The sequence below is a fragment of the Panulirus ornatus genome, chromosome 59 (assembly GCF_036320965.1).
Source record: "Panulirus ornatus isolate Po-2019 chromosome 59, ASM3632096v1, whole genome shotgun sequence".
Lineage (NCBI taxonomy): Eukaryota > Metazoa > Arthropoda > Malacostraca > Decapoda > Palinuridae > Panulirus > Panulirus ornatus.
In genome coordinates this window covers 12,941,343-12,956,486 of record NC_092282.1, presented here as the reverse complement: position 1 = coordinate 12,956,486, position 15,144 = coordinate 12,941,343, and the positions used below count along the sequence as shown (strand labels likewise).

Sequence of the window (15,144 nt, the reverse complement as noted above, 5' to 3'; positions counted from 1 at the left end):
ACCACTACACCACGGAGAGCCCCCGCCCATCTCTTCATGTCTGTGTGTGTTCGTCCAACTCTCTATCCGACTCATGATAAAACAAAATCCGACAAATCAAACACTACAAACGAACGAACGACCTCTCTCTCTTAAAAGAACGCGACGTCAATTAACACAACCTTCTATGACCTTTGACCTTTACTTACCCCCACTCCTCACCATTATCATTACCCCGACCACTTCAAATGTACCTTATACCTCACAGCACTCCCGTGCCTTAGGATAGTCATTACAGGATAATCACAAGCCTTCACATTATTCAGGACACTCCTGAGGGCATCGACTTTGTCTTGAGTTCAACCTTTTCGTCGGGGAACAAACAGAAAACGACCATCAAAACCTCCTGGAAAGTCTGGAAGGAAGAAAACGACCATCAAAACCTCCTGGAAAGTTAAGAAGAAGAAAACGACCATCAAAACCTCCTGGAAAGTCTGGAAGAAGAAAACGACCATCAAAACCTCCTGGAAAGTCTAGAAGAAGAAAACGACCATCAAAACCTCCTGGAAAGTCTAGAAGAAGAAAACGACCATCAAAACCTCCTGGAAATTCTGGAAGAAGAAAACGACCATCGAAACCTCCTGGAAAGTCTGGAAGGAGAAAACGACCATCAAAACCTCCTGGAAAGTCTGGAAGAAGAAAAATGACCATCAAAACCTCCTGGAAAGTCTGGAAGGAGAAAACGATCATCAAAACCTGGAAAGTCTGGAAGGAGAAAAATGACCTTCGAAACCTCCTGGAAAGTCTGGAAGAAGAAAACGACCATCAAAACCTCCTGGAAAGTCTGGAACGAGATAAACGACCATCAAAACCTCCTGGAAAGTCTGGAAGGAACCACAGGCCCATAGGAAGAGCGCCTCGCGTCTCTCAATAATCATAACAAGTGCCTTTAGCAGGTGTGGGCTATAATGCACTTGGTGTAAGTCTGTCCATGTCATAACAGGGAGTAAATCACTGGGTCACCGTAGTTGACGAAGACAGAAGAAGCCCTTTCAGTCAAGCTATTACACAGAGCGTTTTAGCGGGGAGCATTGTTATATCCGTGAGCAAAGGTCCGGCAAGAGACTATTGTTTGAACCTCAATTAAAATTCACGGGGAGAAGTAATTGCTATTGTAAGTATCGTGCCGTTCAGATAAAAGAACCATCGACCAACGAGAAACCTTATTACAGGTCGTGGAGAAAATAGCAGGCAACAATTTTTTTTTCTCTTTCTTTTTTTAAAGGAGCAATACATTGTCGGGTGGAAAGTTATTCTGGGAGCTGTTTTAAGCAAGGAGAGTTGAAGGAATCCAGAGAGAATGTTGTAACCCATTCTGGTGTGTTTTCTTGCTGCTTACCTCCACAATCTACCTGTCGTCAACACACTCACAGGACAAGACACTTATGTAACACTTGACCTCTGTTTCAGTATGGAAGAGGCGCGCATTGCGTGACAGCGTGTGTGTGTGGTGTGTGTGTGTGTGTGTGTGTGTGTGTGTGTTGCTCAAGCCATCCAACTTCGATGAGGTAAAATGAATAGATGTCTAAGAATCGCAAATTGGTATTTCTGTTTTGTCATTTCCACTCGATTCCAGAAGGCCTCAAGGCTATCCACCTCCTGTGTGTGGTAATGGGGTGGGATGATGGATCCATCTATACATCGAACGGAAGCAGTTACCTGTATTCTGCACTCACAGACCAACCACACACAATACACAGACCCAACACACATACCTACAGACCAGCTAGCCACACCCACAGACCAACCACACAACACACAGACCACCACACATACCTACAGACCAGCTAGCCACACCCACAAACCAACCACACAACACACAGACCCACCACACATACCTACAGACCAGCTAGCCACACCCACAGACCAACCACTTGACAGGTCAGCCATGCCAAAGACTGAACACGCCCTATAACACTCTATACCATCTCACCCTCGACCTTTTGGTTAAGAGGAAGAAAAAAAGAACTCGTTCTCTTAGTGTTGAGTTTGCATGTCACAGTCACCTCGAAAATGAATTATTTGGCTACATAGTGAATACCTGCCTGTGTGTGTGTGTGTGTGTGTGTGTGTGTGTGTGTGTGTGTGTGTGTGTGTGTGTGTGTGTGTGTGTGTGTGTTTACGTACATAAGGAGTAGGCATACACATATACACCCCCATGAGTGTCGAATTCCCTCCCCGTACCGTACAAAAAAAGGTTTGAAAGTAATTAAACACATTAATGATTACAGCTCATTCGTTACTTAGAACTCCACTTGTGAACGTTCTCATAACCTCGACAAAACCCATCATTAACAAATACCCGTCGGTAATCCACTTTTATTATTCCACGGCTTTGTACATTTTCTCTTTATTTTCTTAACTTGCTCGCATGAGCAATTATAAATCACTCACCTACGAGGTTACTCTTCTAAAAAGTATTTCACTTCCTTTTAGTTTGGTCTGTTCCTATAAAATCTTTGCTCTTGTCTGGGTCTGTCCATTTCGTTTTTTGTATACCTTTCTTTCTGAGAATTCGCGGTCATATATCATTTCGTATTTCAAACACATCTCTGTCAAAATGTACTTTGCCTCATCGTTTATCATATATTTACTCGCATGTGTCTTTATCGTACGTCATTATTTCATAATTGCCGACAATATCTTTATCCCTTTATGTCTCCACGAAGCTGGAAAGATCCAGGTCAAATGCTAGCGGGGGAGGCACAGTCCCTGGGAGTCCAGCCAGCACGTGTGTTCCCGGGTTTGTTGGTGGGTTGATCATCGGTCGCTGACGATTTCACAACCCGGGAGCAGCATCCGTTTGTAGGTTATGAGGGCTCGGGTGCACCGCCTGGCGGGCCGCTTTGTTAGAGAGAGAGAGAGAGAGAGAGAGAGAGAGAGAGAGAGAGAGAGAGAGAGAGAGAGAGAGAGACAGACAGACAGACAGACAGACAGACAGACATAAACATTGGTCCAAATTCTACTGGCAATATCTTTTTCTTTCATGTTCCTCGTAGAGAGATCATATATCGACCGAAACTCTACCATGTCTCCCTCACTCATTTACAAGTTGCCTTACGTCAGTTATCTAACTTCATTGAATTTATCGTTCCTTAGCTTGTGTCATGACTGTACGTATGAGCATTCTCTTAACATCCCCTTCCTCAAAGGGAAGGACATGGGAAGGGTTTGACTCCACAGGTGGTGACGATTCCCCCATGCCTCAGTCTCATAAAGCTAAAGCTTTCTCTATCATGCAGCAGTACATCGCGGTGCGAGCCTTCCGTGGTGGAGTGGTTAGCCTCGCTGACTGTGAATCATGCGGGTCTGTTCTCGAGTCTCAGGCCGGGCATTCATAGCAAGCCAACCTAGTGGTGATCTTCTTAATTTCCCCAGATCCTTTTCTTGAAAGGTTTCTGGGCTTACTAAAGGACCACATGTTCAGGAGTTCCTTGCAGCTCCAAGGGTGCGCTACTTCCAGTGGCAGGGTAAGGATGGACTCCTTTGTTGTTCAGCAACACCGTAGTAATTTTCGTCGACAGACAAGGGTATATTTCCCTCGAAGTGTAATCACCTGAAGAAGACGGTGTCGGGTAATATATATATATATATATATATATATATATATATATATATATATATATATATATATATATATATATATATATATATATATCACTTGTTTCTGCATAGTGGCCCACATATTTACCAATGGTGCTATTCAGATAGACCATTGTAAATTCCAGTACCACACTGCACTGGAGATACACCCCCCACCCACTACCACACCACACGGCACCTACAACCCCTCTACCACACTACATTGGAGCTAAACTCCCCTTCCTCTCTCTACTACATGGAAGAAACACCCCTCGTCACCTACACCTTACCCACTACAACACTACATGGAAAGAACACCCTCGTCTCTACCACACTACGTGGACGGTACACCCCACCCTCCATCTACCACACCGCATGGGGGCTACACCCAAATAACATAAACCCAGGATAGGTTACTCTGGCTTAGTCATCAGCCGGCCGAAATGTCAACAGATTTTTCTGGTAACCGACCGAGTCAAAGGCTCCAAGAACGCTGAACACGAAACGTCTCCATATTTACGTTTCTCTGTTGTACGTACTTATTTATTCTCCTGCTGACGTTGTCAATTCTCGTATTTCTCATTAAACACAAGGCGTATTATAGGACTGTATAACTGTAATGTGCAATAAGGGAAATATGCTTTCCTTACCTCGCACTGGAGATCTTTTTCTCTCTTGTTCATCGGTCGACATCGTACGATAACCTTCACCGACTCGGCTGCCGCCATGTTGGCTGACGTACGAGCAATAACACCGCTGCAGAGGAGGTAAAAAAGTAATGAATTCTACGTACTGACGTTGACAGCGATATATATATATATATATATATATATATATATATATCGGAAATCCTCCCCTCCTTGTATTAACTTTCTAAAATGGGAAACAGAAGAAGGAGTCACGCGGGGAGTGATCATCCTCCTCGAAGGCTCAAAGTGGGGTGCCTAAATGTGTGTGGATGTAACCAAGATGTGAAAAAAGGAGAGATAGGTAGTATGTTTGAGGAAAGGAACCTGGATGTTTTGGCTCTGAGTGAAACGAAGCTCAAGGGTAAAGGGGAAGAGTGGTTTGGAAATGTCTGGGGAGTGAAGTCAGGGGTTGGTGAGAGGACAAGAGCAAGGGAAGGAGTAGCAATACTCCTGAAACAGGAGTTGTGGGAGTATGTGATAGAATGTAAGAAAGTAAATTCTCGATTAATATGGGTAAAATTGAAAGTTGATGGAGAGAGGTGGGTGATTATTGGTGCATATGCACCTGGGCATGAGAAGAAAGATCATGAGAGGCAAGTGTTTTGGGAGCAGCTGAATGAGTGTGTTAGCGGTTTTGATGCACGAGACCGGGTTATAGTGATGGGTGATTTGAATGCAAAGGTGAGTAATGTGGCAGTTGAGGGAATAATTGGTATGCATGGGGTGTTCAGTGTTGTAAATGGAAATGGTGAAGAGCTTGTAGATTTATGTGCTGAAAAAGGACTGATGATTGGGAATACCTGGTTTAAAAAGCGAGATATACATAAGTATACTTATGTAAGTAGGAGAGATGGCCAGAGAGCGTTATTGGATTACGTGTTAATTGACAGGCGTGCGAAAGAGAGACTTTTGGATGTTAATGTGCTGAGAGGTGCAACTGGAGGGATGTCTGATCATTATCTTGTGGAGGCTAAGGTGAAGATTAGTATAGGTTTTCAGAAAAGAGGAGTGAATGTTGGGGTGAAGAAGGTGGTGAGAGTAAGTGAGCTTGGGAAGGAGACCTGTGTGGGGAAGTACCAGGAGAGACTGTGTACAGAATGGAAAAAGGTGAGAACAATGGAAGTAAGGGGAGTGGGGGAGGAATGGGATGTATTTAGGGAATCAGTGATGGATTGCGCAAAAGATGCTTGTGGCATGAGAAGAGTGGGAGGTGGGCTGTTTAGAAAGGGTAGTGAGTGGTGGGATGAAGAAGTAAGAGTATTAGTGAAAGAGAAGAGAGAGGCATTTGGACGATTTTTGCAGGGAAAAAATGCAATTGAGTGGGAGAAGTATAAAAGAAAGAGACAGGAGGTCAAGAGAAAGGTGCAAGAGGTGAAAAAAAGGGCAAATGAGAGTTGGGGTGAGAGACTATCAGTAAATTTTAGGGAGAATAAAAAGATGTTCTGGAAGGAGGTAAATAGGGTGCGTAAGACAAGGGAGCAAATGGGAACTTCAGTGAAGGGCGTAAATGGGGAGGTGATAACAAGTAGTGGTGATGTGAGAAGGAGATGGAATGAGTATTTTGAAGGTTTGTTGAATGTGTCTGATGACAGAGTGGCAGATATAGGGTGTTTTGGTCGAGGTGGTGTGCAAAGTGAGAGGGTTGGGGAAAATGATTTGGTAAACAGAGAAGAGGTAGTAAAAGCTTTGCGGAAGATGAAAGCCGGCAAGGCAGCAGGTTTGGATGGTATTGCAGTGGAATTTATTAAAAAAGGGGGTGACTGTATTGTTGACTGGTTGGTAAGGTTATTTAATGTATGTATGACTCATGGTGAGGTGCCTGAGGATTGGCGGAATGCGTGCATAGTGCCATTGTACAAAGGCAAAGGGGATAAGAGTGAGTGCTCAAATTACAGAGGTATAAGTTTGTTGAGTATTCCTGGTAAATTATATGGGAGGGTATTGATTGAGAGGGTGAAGGCATGTACAGAGCATCAGATTGGGGAAGAGCAGTGCGGTTTCAGAAGTGGTAGAGGATGTGTGGATCAGGTGTTTGCTTTGAAGAATGTATGTGAGAAATACTTAGAAAAGCAAATGGATTTGTATGTAGCATTTATGGATCTGGAGAAGGCATATGATAGAGTTGATAGAGATGCTCTGTGGAAGGTATTAAGAATATATGGTGTGGGAGGCAAGTTGTTAGAAGCAGTGAAAAGTTTTTATCGAGGATGTAAGGCATGTGTACGTGTAGGAAGAGAGGAAAGTGATTGGTTCTCAGTGAATGTAGGTTTGCGGCAGGGTTGTGTGATGTCTCCATGGTTGTTTAATTTGTTTATGGATGGGGTTGTTAGGGAGGTAAATGCAAGAGTCCTGGAAAGAGGGGCAAGTATGAAGTCTGTTGGGGATGAGAGAGCTTGGGAAGTGAGTCAGTTGTTGTTCGCTGATGATACAGCGCTGGTGGCTGATTCATGTGAGAAACTGCAGAAGCTGGTGACTGAGTTTGGTAAAGTGTGTGGAAGAAGAAAGTTAAGAGTAAATGTGAATAAGAGCAAGGTTATTAGGTACAGTAGGGTTGAGGGTCAAGTCAATTGGGAGGTGAGTTTGAATGGAGAAAAACTGGAGGAAGTGAAGTGTTTTAGATATCTGGGAGTGGATCTGTCAGCGGATGGAACCATGGAAGCGGAAGTGGATCATAGGGTGGGGGAGGGGGCGAAAATTTTGGGAGCCTTGAAAAATGTGTGGAAGTCGAGAACATTATCTCGGAAAGCAAAAATGGGTATGTTTGAAGGAATAGTGGTTCCAACAATGTTGTATGGTTGCGAGGCGTGGGCTATGGATAGAGTTGTGCGCAGGAGGATGGATGTGCTGGAAATGAGATGTTTGAGGACAATGTGTGGTGTGAGGTGGTTTGATCGAGTAAGTAACGTAAGGGTAAGAGAGATGTGTGGAAATAAAAAGAGCGTGGTTGAGAGAGCAGAAGAGGGTGTTTTGAAATGGTTTGGGCACATGGAGAGAATGAGTGAGGAAAGATTGACCAAGAGGATATATGTGTCGGAGGTGGAGGGAACGAGGAGAAGAGGGAGACCAAATTGGAGGTGGAAAGATGGAGTGAAAAAGATTTTGTGTGATCGGGGCCTGAACATGCAGGAGGGTGAAAGGAGGGCAAGAAATAGAGTGAATTGGAGCGATGTGGTATACAGGGGTTGACGTGCTGTCAGTGGATTGAATCAAGGCATGTGAAGCGTCTGGGGTAAACCATGGAAAGCTGTGTAGGTATGTATATTTGCGTGTGTGGACGTGTGTATGTACATGTGTATGGGGGTTGGGCCATTTCTTTCGTCTGTTTCCTTGCGCTACCTCGCAAACGCGGGAGACAGCGACAAAGTATAAAAAAAAAAAAAAAAAAAAAAAAAAAAAAAAAAAAAAAAATATATATATATATATATATATATAAAGGTACTGTATAAAGTAAGGCTATATACTTTGTGAAAGTGACACAGACAAGAATTGGCTTAGTCAAAAAGATCTACTTTGCAACCACTGCAGTGAACAAGGTTGAATTTTTTTTTCATTCAGTGAAAATAAAAACTGGCTAAGTATAGCCAATTTATGTCTGGGAATTGTAGATGATTTAAGGGAAGACTTCATCAATTATTTCTTAAAGTACCTGAGTCACTGTCATCAAGGTGTTTGTAATCTTTATTTCATGGGAATTTCTGTTTTGTCTTGCTCTACGGTAAACAGATTTAACAATTACACTAACTAGGAAACGAGTCGGGGAGGAGAGAGAGAGAGAGAGAGAGAGAGAGAGAGAGAGAGAGAGAGAGAGAGAGAGAGAGAGAGAGAGAGAGAGAGAGACAAGCGGAGGGCGAAGAAACAACAGGCAAAGACGGCGTCGTGAAACAGACAGCTAACAATAGCAAAAAAAAAAAATAATCAAAGCTAGACTATCACACCAGCCAGAGTCGTCGACCACCAGCCGTAGCCACTGTACCTCGCTTGTAGTGACTGAGGAAGGAAGGAAGGAAGGAGTTAGGTGGAGTCAAGTGCGCAGCCAACTAGCGGGAAGCGCTTGCTTAGCCAGACTCGGTTAGCCCAGCGGTCTACTGCCCGCTCATGTTCCTCCTCATCGTCCATCCTTCATGTTCTTCTCCAGACCAACATAGCTGCAGGGGAAGGAAAGTGACAATGTCAAGGACACTTCAGGGAACAGACACTGGAATGGTTGCAAGTGATATGTCACAGGAAAGTGACATGTGGTAACTGATAGAAGGGGAAAGTGACTATACGTGAGAGGAAAGTGACACATGATGATTGCGAAGAATGGGTAATAACTATGTAATCAAAGTGATAAGAAGCTAATTAACCATGGTAATTAACATGAATCAAGGTAGATATACAATGTAAATGAGCCATCGCTTATCCTAACACAAGACAGCAGTGAATGTAACACATGATAATTATAAATAAATACTTTCCTTTAGTATTCAGTAAATACGTATAGTAACAGAGATCAGGATTATGCAAATTATTCACTAAATGATAATGTTGTCCTTGTTACATTAGTTAGAATGGATACTAATGTGGTTCTTTCTTTTCTACGCTTCGTTCTTGTATGAAAACAGAAGCCTGTGAGAATGCAGGATCAGTGGCCTAAAGAAAACAGGAGCCTGTAAGGAAACGGGAGACTGTGAGAAAACGGAGCCCTGTAAGGAAACGGAGACCTGTTAGGAAAACAGTAGCTTGCATGTGAACAGATAACTGTTAGGAAACAGACGCCTGCAAGAAAACAGATGACTGTTCGTACACAGACGCCAGTAAGAGAGAGGCATGTAAGAAAATGAAAGCGTGTAAGAAAAATTATACTTGACATCCCTAATGACGTGATCCACTGTCTTGACATATTCTAAGGTGTAACATTTCTAGTTTATGATAGGTTCACCTTGCGAGTGTAACCCACAGCTAACCTAGCTCTTCACCCTCCCCTCGGGGCTGCTCGATAAATGGGTACCTGGTTTATGCTGGTGTGTGTGTGTGCATGTGTATATATACTCATAAGAGTTAAGACGTAATACATATGCAAGGTTAGGAGACGGAGGCAATTGCAAATGTAAAATTCTTTCGCAGAAACACACGAATGGTAATCACAAATATTATTTACACACACACACACACACCAACACACACACACACCTGACGTAAGCTAGTGCTGTATGTACGTGACTACACATGGCTAGGAGATCATACATATACAGGAATGGGACGGAGCAACACTAGTGTGAACACTAGTGTGAAGGTTGAGCTACAGTGAGAGGTTGGAGGACGTAAATTTACTACCCACACTGGAGATAGAAGAGTAAGGGGCAACCTGATCACAACCTAGAAGCTTTCAAATCACTGTCGTCAGTGAACAGTTCTTGGTGAGATGCGATGGCAGAACAACCAGATGTTACAACGAGGAAATAACGAAGAAGCTTGTTTGGAACTGATGTTCCGAAATGCTGTTCGATGTATCATGAGAACTGGTGATTCAAGTAAGGGATGACATTGTAGATAGTGGAAGTATGTTATTAAAGTTTGAAAAAATGTTGAATGGTAATGAAAGTTCATAAGATGGGGCCGCCACTCGTGTTAACCTCCCTCCTCCCTCCCTTCACTATACAAATAAGTAGTTACAGAGAGAGAGAGAGAGAGAGAGAGAGAGAGAGAGAGAGAGAGAGAGAGAGAGAGAGAGAGAGAGAGAGAGACCTGGGCACATAGCAACAGCAGAGAGCAACACGGCCAACAGCCAGCCAGCCACCGGTGGTGAGTGTGCAGGATGGATGATGTGAGGCGTGGTGCAGGGAGCACGCAAGGACTCCAGCAACCCCCAGTCGCCCACTCCAGTTAAGTCACGCCCCCGTCCTGTCGTAACGAGTTACCTCATTATACATACATAATAAATGCCACGCCCACCAGTAACGGAGGAGGATACACAGCCCACACTCAACGCTACACGCAACGGCATTCTTCACAACACACACACACACACACACACACACACACACCACACACACACACACACACCCTGGCCACAAGAGGGGTCTTCCCTTTCATTATCTAGATCCCAGGCAAGGAGTCGATTCTACTATCAACAATTTCATCTTGAGGAAGGTGAGGGGAAGGAGGAGGTGGAGGTGGTGGTTCGTGAGGAGTGAGATTATTACGACCAACACAAAGGTCGTTAACGGTCAAGGCCACATTGACAATGGGGACCGAGGCAATGACCTTGTTCCAACAGTTTTACCAATACCTCGTCTTAACTATGGGTCATTACCATCCTAAATTTCAATGCAACACTAAGAATATAAATCAGACTCAGCGTGAAGGGCACGATACTAAAATCCGACAGGTGAAGTGATTCTGAAACTCTTATCGTATAAGAATATCATCATATGTGAGTTGGTTTGACCATCTAAGACGTATAATGCAACACCCCAACACCGCCTATGAGAGTTTGTCTTTTCCCCCCAACTCTCTTACCCCAGCGATGCTGGTGTGTGTGTTCCCGAGCTGTAGTTAATGAGACGACACTGAAGTTCCGGGTTAAGGAGGCTGGGGCACGCGAGGACTGCTGCTAATGAGGACGACCCAAGATGTCCATCTGGAGTCACGTCTGGGTCAGTAATGTAGGAAGTACTGTGGCAGATTCGACGCTGCATACAGCAGTGACATATGACCCTACTGTTCTCATACCATCACACACACACACACACACACACACACACACACACACACACACATCTAACCATAACACCAGCACAAGTAAATTAGGTTAAGCTATGAATTCTTTGTTACTTTGAATTCCCTTTGAAGATACATTTAGATATCACATATGGGATCAAAAGTGTGTGCATAAAGGAGCTACTTGTGGTGTTCTATATGAACACATGAAACCCTGACGTGAGGTGAGGTAATATACGTGGAAGATGAGAGGCTGAATGTATTCCATCTACGACAAATAGATTAAAAGGTAACTTAGGCTGGGCAATTTTTTGGGAGGGATGATTCTGGTGATTCTCTGCTTTACAGTATAGTTCTAAGTGAATAGATACTCAGTGAATTATTACAAAAAAGGTAAAAAAAAAAGGGGAGGTTCTTGGTAAACCATTCTGTAAGGCATGAGAATAAATAGCATCAACCAAGACACGAAAATGTAAATCGAAGTGTGGCATTTGGTGAGGAGTTCCTGGTAGACCAAGGCAAAGCCTCAGATAGATGTCCTTATTTCCCGTACAGGCAAATTGCAATGTTAGGCGAACATGCTGGCTTGGTATACCTTGCTGCGGAGCGAATCAACATTATGGGACGCCAGAGTTTATATATAGATTGGAAGATATTTCATTCAGACTTGAAGGAATTGGATATAAGGTGTCAGTGTGCATGACAGATATGCGGAAAAGATCGATTTTCGTCTGTCTCATGCGCCACGTTGCTAGCACGGGAAACGGCGATAAGTATAAAACAGATGAGAAAAAAAGATTAAAATGAAAGATAACCGTTCTAAATTGGTAAGCTTATTACTAATGACTGTTATAACTACGAAAAAGATTTTTTTTGGTTGAAGAAAAGAAGCTGAAATAAACTGTAGCTGAATGGTATCTCAAATTATGAGTATGAAAAAAAAGAAATATGTCGACAAAGTATGAAAAGAAATCAGACTATTACCTTAACTCACAACGAAGACTTGTATACATTTCCTTTTTTCTCTTTCTTGTGCGAAGAGCGCTCAATAACATTACACGAATAATAATAACAAGAGAAATATATTGATACATATATATCCTTTTTCCTTTTCGTATCCAGCAACCACTCACGGTATATCCTCTTTTGTTTTCGTATCCAGCAACCACTCACGGTATATCCTCTTTTGTTTTCGTATCCAGCAACTGCTCACGGTATATCCTCTTTTGTTTTCGTATCCAGCAACCACTCACGGTATATCCTCTTTTGTTTTCGTATCCAGCAACCGCTCACGGTATATCCTTTTTCCTTTTCGTATCCAGCAACCACTCACGGTATATCCTCTTTTGTTTTCGTATCCAGCAACCACACACGGTATATCCTCTTTTGTTTCCGTATCCAGCAACTGCTCACGGTATATCCTTTTTCCTTTTCGTATCCAGTAACTGCTCACGGTATGAACCCAGAGGAGATGAGAGGCCCCCGAATATCCAGAGCTGTCGTGACCAATTATCTTATTAAGACATCTTAGGGTGAAGAAAAAAAAGAAAGAAAACTTGCGCAGGAGAGAAATTTCTCAAAAGTAGAAAAAAAAAATGTTCGTCCCTGAAACATACTATATCGAAGGAAGGAATTGAATTGTGTAGGATAAATCGTATCATCTCAAGCAGATACGAGTTTGCGGAAGATTATTTTAGCACCATTGAACATCGAGACCTAACATAGATAACACCTTCTTATCTACTAGTACTCTGTATCTGATTCCATACCTGGAGCATCCTTGGTACATGGAGGGAATCAGGAGTAGGTTCAAGCAGGAAGAGGGATTCCTTCCTTAGACTTAAAGCTCGAATAGCAACCTTGACCGATTATCGCAATTAGTTCAAGGTCTGGCGGGAACCTGTTATTACTGGATTATTTTCCATGAATAACCGTCTATTTTCTTTTTAACTTTCTCTGCCTATGTCTTTCCTTGTCATATATATATATATATATATATATATATATATATATATATATATATATATATATATATATATATATATATATATATATATATATATATATATATATATATATATATATATATATATATATATATATATATATTTCCGTGTGTGTGTGTGTGTACACATATGCATATGATAATGGAACACGTTAACACGTAACTAAGGTATGAAGGCGAAAGGAGTCCGGGACTATACAGGAAGTGAGAAACCAGCAAACGATGGAGAATGTAGTATGTAAACTTCCCTCGAGTACATGTAACTCATCAATCGTTTTCCCTGACTATGTGTGCGAGAGATCAGGTCTAAGGAAACACTTTTATAGAGACCTGATGATTGCTCCTGTATAATAATATGATGTTCAGCGAGGGAAACACGCTACTTGGAGACTTAACTTACCGATGAATGAGAGGGATGCACACAGCTAGAGCATTTTGCGTTGTAATGAACCGTGAACATTGCGTGGATAATGCAAGAAACGAATTCTTTACGTTCCTCTTTGCCTTATGTAAATAATAGTGTGACTACAACAGGGTTACTTTCACAGTGATACCTGTTGGTTACGTATGCTGTGATCAACTTACCTGTTCTGCGTGGAATGTCTTAAGTTAGACGAAAAACTGACTGAGTATATCACTGTCTAAGTCAAAATCAAAAGGACGTTGCTTACAGTCATTGCTTGGAAACGATGAGGTCTGTTTAGAAGAAGTGAAGACGAGAGCACAGCTGCAGTGATGGTCGTCAGTGTAAACAAAGTGACCACAAAGGTTGGTTAAAACCCTTAAGACTTGAGAGGCAATGATTTGGAGGAGGATCCAGGCACTTGGAGGAGGATCCGGGCATTGGAAGGAGGATCTAGGTATTCGAAGGAGGTGGAGGCTTGGAGGAAGACCCAGATGGTGGAAAGTGTGTGGGAAGTATCTTGGGAGACGAAACCAAGTAGTGTAGGTTAGAGAATATGAAACCCCGAGTTACTAGAAGTGATGAGTAAAGAAAAATGGCAGTTTGTGTGGTATGGGAGATGAGCTAGAAGAGCACCATGGTTGGGGATGGCTAGGAAGACGACGAAGGAGGTGGGCGACGACGGTCAAGGGTGTGAAGAGGTGTGGCGATGGCTTGCCGTGAGAACAGATGATCACCATCAGGTCGTTGCTCTCCACAGCTGACCGATAGATAACTCGTCCGCAAAATATGAGAACGGACCACGAATACAACGATGACTCAACGGGAAGTTTTCTAAGTTCCAGTCATTATCTATCAGTTCCAGCCACTATCGTTAAGTTCCAGTTCTTATATATATATAATTCGAAATACGATTTTAGGGAATAGATTATATTAACTATGTCTCAGGGATGTGTGTATAATTCATTGTGAAAGAATGTTATGTTCGCCATATATAATGGTCAACAAGAATTTTCCTTTGAAATACATGTATTCAGGGAGAATCTATGGCTGGTTATATAATCCCATGGCCTGTTTTATGAGGTTCCTGCGATCCCGAGGCTGCGCTCCACGTGGAATAAGGTAAGGTAGGCTCCTTTGATAGGGAAAGGTCCTTCACAACGCTGTACTCCTTTCCGTTTGCTGGCAATCATGCAGCCTAGTCAAAGTGACCTCTCGCTTGCTTCGTTACTACGCATAGCCCATACCTGAGTAAATGAATGATTACGAACATATGGTGTGGGGAAAAAAGCTACCATCTGCAGACGTCGAAGATACGAATAGCCAAGGTTTGCCTGATGTATTCTAAGTCCATGTTTTGGGTTCATAAGGTCTTGATCTGCTGAGTGAGGCAAGGCATCGATGAGGTGTTGCAGGAAGCAGCCGCCTGATCGTGTGTTCTGAGCGCCCAGTGCGTTTAGAGATCTCACATGTAACAATACTTTCTTCCTTCCAGGCGAGAATTCGGGCTTTCTCCTCCTTGGAAAGGTAAGCGCCGACCATCTTGAAGCAAAGGTAGAGGAAACAGCGTCCAAAAATTCCCAAAATGAAATGGTAGCCAGGAAGAGTAAAAAAAAAAAAACACCCTTCCCTAGAGATAGCCTGTGGCACACTGAGGTGGGTTGTTGGTGCTCACACCGTTCGAAACTTTAGTCTCAACGACCAGATGTACAGTGATTTCACCT

The 15,144-nt window shown here is 42.9% G+C and overlaps 1 protein-coding gene across 6 annotated transcripts in view; it reads right to left on the bottom strand.

The window, feature by feature from the left end:
- Positions 1-15,144, bottom strand: part of Kif3C (Kinesin family member 3C) — a 112,198-nt gene that overhangs the window by 82,267 nt on the left and 14,787 nt on the right. For all 6 annotated transcript variants that reach the window (XR_011716983.1, XM_071696044.1, XM_071696045.1 and 3 more), the window contains exons 2-3: positions 8,284-8,455; positions 4,272-4,377 (exon numbers count right to left, since the gene is read on the bottom strand). Coding sequence is in view for 5 of the 6 variants with exons in the window: in XM_071696044.1 (XP_071552145.1) it covers positions 4,272-4,349 (78 nt within the window). In the remaining variant the exon portion in view is untranslated. The remainder of the gene's footprint in view (positions 1-4,271; positions 4,378-8,283; positions 8,456-15,144) is intronic.